This window comes from Rhagoletis zephyria, unplaced genomic scaffold (assembly GCF_001687245.7).
Source record: "Rhagoletis zephyria isolate East Lansing unplaced genomic scaffold, Rhagoletis_zephyria_1.1 Rzeph_scaffold_03938, whole genome shotgun sequence".
Lineage (NCBI taxonomy): Eukaryota > Metazoa > Arthropoda > Insecta > Diptera > Tephritidae > Rhagoletis > Rhagoletis zephyria.
Window position 1 is genome coordinate 40,310 of NW_016161021.1, and position 4,227 is coordinate 44,536.

Consider the following 4,227-nt stretch of genomic DNA (forward strand, 5'->3'; position numbering starts at 1 on the left):
TGGAAAAGACCCGCGAGAAAAGGATCGACACTCACCACCTATTTGTCGACTTTAAAGCCGCTTTTGACAGCACTAAAAGGAGTTGCCTATACGCCGCTATGTCTGAATTTGGCATCCCCTCAAAACTCATACGGCTGTGTAAAATGACGTTGAGCAATACCACCAGCTCCGTCAGAATTGGAAAAGACCTCTCCGAGCCGTTCGCCACAAAACGGGGTTTCAGACAGGGCGACTCCCTTTCATGTGACTTCTTTAATCTGATGTTGGAGAAGATAATAAGAGCTGCAGAACTGAACCGCTCAGGAACAATTTACTACAAGAGCGTGCAATTGCTGGCTTATGCCGATGACATCGACATCATCGGTAACAAAAACCGCGAAGTCTGTTCTGCCTTTTCCAAGTTGGATAAGGAAGCAAAGCGAATGGGTCTGGTGGTAAACGAGGACAAGACGAAGTATCTCCTGTCATCAAACAAACAGTCAGCACATTCGCGCCTTGGCACCCACGTCACTGTTGACAGTTACAATTTCGAGAAAGTAGAGAATTTCGTTTACTTGGGAACCAGCATTAACACCGATAATAATGTCAGCATTGAAATCCAACGTAGAATCACTCTTGCCAACAAGTGCTACTTTGGACTGAGTAGGCAATTCAGGAGTAAAGTCCTCTCTCGACGTACGAAAACCACGCTCTATAAGTCACTCATCATGCCCGTGCTGGTATATGGCGCAGAAGCATGGACAATGACAACATCCGATGAGACGGCTCTTGGAGTGTTTGAGAGAAAGATTTTGCGGAAGATTTACGGGCCTTTACGCGTTGGCGACGGCGAGTACCGCAGACGATGGAACGATGAGCTGTATGAGCTTTACAACGATATGGACATAGTGCAGCGAATTAAAATACAGCGGCTCCGCTGCCTTGGTCATGTCGTTCTAATGGACACCGACGCTCCAGCTCTGAAAGTATTCAACTCGGAATCCGCTGGTGGTAGCAGAGGAAGAGGGAGGCCCCCACTGCGATGGAAAGATCAGGTGGAGAAGGAATTGGCTTCACTTGGCGTTTCCAATTGGCGTCAGTTGGCACAGAGGAGAAACGACTGGCGTGCTTTGCTGAACTCGGCCAAAATCGCTTAGGCGGTTACGGCGCCAAAAAAGAAGAAGAAGAAGAATGAGGCTTATACTGCCTAAGCGCGGCCGAAGGCCGCCTACGCAAAAAGGTGTTCTCTGCAAAAGGTGTTCTGCCCCTTTTCTTTGGCAACACAGGAATAATAATTCTACTTAATGAGGGTTATACGGCCTAAGCGCAGCCGAAGGCCGCCTACCCAAAAAGGTGTTCTCTGCAAAAGGTGTTCTGCCCCTTTTCTTTGGCAACACAGAGAGAAGAATTCTACGTAGTGAGGGTTATAATCCTTAAGCGCGGCCGAAGGCCGCCTACGCAAAAAGGTGTTCTCTGCAAAAAGTGTTCTGCCCCTTATCTTTGGCAACACAGAAAGGAGAATTCTATGTTGTGAGGGTTATAATCCCTACGCGCGGCCGAAGGCCGCCTTCGCAGAAAGGCGTTCTCTGCAAAAGGTGATCAGCCCATTTTATTTTGCAACATAGACCAAATTAAAGGGAATCAAATTTCCTATTAAATGAGATCAAAATTTTTAAGATCCATCCATCCGTTTTAAGAAATCTTGATTAAAAAAATTGCTTATTTTGAATTTTAACCTTCGATAATTTTTGTTGTTGTTGTTTGCCCAAAAAAAGAAGTATACCGGTATACTCAGCTCAATCATCTCTATCGATTCCAATATTTTTTTTTTGAGATTTGGAGCCAACCTGCGTTTGTTCCTTCCTTTCTGCGTAGGCGGCCTGCGGCCGCACTTAGGGGTTATAACCCTCACAACTTGGAATTATCTTTCTGTGTTGCGAAGAAAAGGCACAGAACACCTTTTGCAGAGAACATCTCTCTGCGTAGGCGGCGTCGGCCGCACTTATGGTTTTTAAGTTTTTTTTTTATAATTATTTTACATTAATTCAATTTTTGTAAGAACTATAACATATATATAAAGTACGTATAGCACATTAAAGGGAATCAAATTTGCTATTAAATGAGATCAAAATTTTTAAAATCCATTCATTCGTTTTGGAGAAATCTTGATTTCAAGAATTGCTTATTTTGAAATTTAACCTTTGATAATTCTTGTTGTTGTTTGCCCAAAAAAAGAAGTATATCGTTATACTCATGATAAAAACATAGCAAGGCAGAACCGTTCTCTCAATTTGTCCGCCATGATTTTTTTTTGAAGTTTGCCAACATTTTAAAATCATATAAAAGTGAAAATAAAAAATTGAAATTGTTCGAAATTGTTGTTGCTTGAGATTGAAAATGAAAATGTGTGTGTGAGTTTGTGAGTAAATTTAAAAATTAAATTGTTTGGAAACGTCAAGAATTTTAAAAGTGACTCTCAGCGGTTCTACCTTACTATATTTTTATCATGGTTTTACTCAGCTCAATGGGCCATGTCTCACGATCAATATTTATTGACGTGATCCAAGTATCGCGATATTTATTGACTGTGTAGCATGCAATATTGATGGATCGTGATCCATATCGCAAAATTTCTAGAAATTTTGAAATCTGGATCGCGGATCGCAGTACTGTCAATAAATATTGAACGTGTAGCATATTTCGTTCGCGATACGTCAATACGTGTGTATTTCAAAATAAAGTGGAGATTGAAATATTAAAGGCGAAACGTTAATTATTGGATTAATTATTTATTTGGCAGTGGTAATTTTTAATAATGTCGGACGACGAAAGCGCACATATCCAGCCGGCGGTGTTGGGATTAACGAATGACCAAAGGTGTTTGAAGGAGTTTATCCTAAAAAAGTACGTATAGCAAATTAAAGGGAATCAAATTTACTATTAAATGAGATCAAAATTTTTAAGATCCATCTATCCGTTTTTAAGAAATCTTGATTGCAAAAATTGCTTATTTTGAATTTAACCTTTGATAATTTTTGTTGTTGTGGTTTGCCCAAAAAAAAAAGTATACCGGTATACTCAGCTCAATCATGTCTATCGATTCCACCATTTTTTTTTTAATATGAGACTTGGAGCCCAACTGCATACATATATGCCCCATGATATATCGATCTTCAGAATAATCGATACGATATTGAAATTACTAGTTTCACGTGGGTTTATNTTTTGAATTTAACCTTTGATAATTTTTGTTGTTGTGGTTTGCCCAAAAAAAAAAGTATACCGGTATACTCAGCTCAATCATGTCTATCGATTCCACCATTTTTTTTTTAATATGAGACTTGGAGCCCAACTGCATACATATATGCCCCATGATATATCGATCTTCAGAATAATCGATACGATATTGAAATTACTAGTTTCACGTGGGTTTATTGCTTTTAAGGTTCCGGATCTATTGTTTTTAAAGATTTCTTGAAATTTTAACAATGGCGTTAAAGAGATTGAAGAGTTTGTAAATTGAATTTATATTTAAAATATTTACTACATGTATTATTCTTCATTTCAGCCAGAAAGTCCAAAAGGCTGTCTGGATGTTTAAAACATAAGATTGAAAAGAAAGTGCGTGAACATAATCGAAAAATTCGTCGAGAAGAAAAGAAATCTAAGAAGGGAAACAAAAAACAAAAACTAATTCAAGTACCAAATATTTGTCCATTTAAAGAGGATATCTTGAAGGAAGTTGTGGAAGCCCAAAAGAGGCAAGAGGAGGAGCGCATACGTCGACGTGAAGCATATAAGCAAAAGCGCAATGATGAAAAATCCAAAAGCCTCGAGGATTTGGTGGAAGATGCAAATTTACGGGGCAATGCGCATTCGGACATTTGTACCGATTACATCGTTGTTGAGGTAAATTACGATTGCTGAATAATACATTTATAGGGAATTTACATGAGGCGATTTTTCAGGCGATTTTTAGTTGAATGCAACAATCGCCTGGTGTAAAGGGCTTTTCAACTAATCGCTTTCAATGAAGTTGGTCGGCTGCCTACTTTCATTCAACTTTTTGTTGTTGTTGTTGTTGTAGCAGCATACAAATTCCCCAAAGACTTTTTGGGGAGTGTTGCTGGAGTGACAGTCCTTGGCCAGATATAAATCTGGGTCGTTCCGGTTACGTAGACCCGACTGTCGTGNTACAAATTCCCCAAAGACTTTTTGGGGAGTGTTGCTGGAGTGACAGTCCTTGGC

The 4,227-nt window shown here is 39.5% G+C and overlaps 1 protein-coding gene across 1 annotated transcript; it reads left to right on the forward strand.

The window, feature by feature from the left end:
• The first annotated feature begins 3,354 nt into the window (after window positions 1-3,354).
• Window positions 3,355-3,926, forward strand: LOC108369975 (guanine nucleotide-binding protein-like 3 homolog). Its single transcript, XM_017625206.1, has 2 exons — window positions 3,355-3,489; window positions 3,548-3,926. The coding sequence occupies exons 1-2, from the start codon at window positions 3,468-3,470 to the stop codon at window positions 3,904-3,906; spliced, it is 381 nt and encodes a 126-aa protein (XP_017480695.1). The 5' UTR covers window positions 3,355-3,467; the 3' UTR covers window positions 3,907-3,926.
• The last annotated feature ends 301 nt before the right edge of the window (window positions 3,927-4,227 follow it).

What these genes read in the sequence shown, in the direction of transcription:
- LOC108369975 (XM_017625206.1), top strand. Translation starts at nt 3,468, where the DNA reads ATGGCGTTAAAGAGATTGAAGA. An exon ending in GGCGTTAAAGAGATTGAAGA is followed by an intron (nt 3,490 to 3,547) that starts GTTTGTAAATTG and finishes TCTTCATTTCAG; the next exon opens with CCAGAAAGTCCAAAAGGCTG.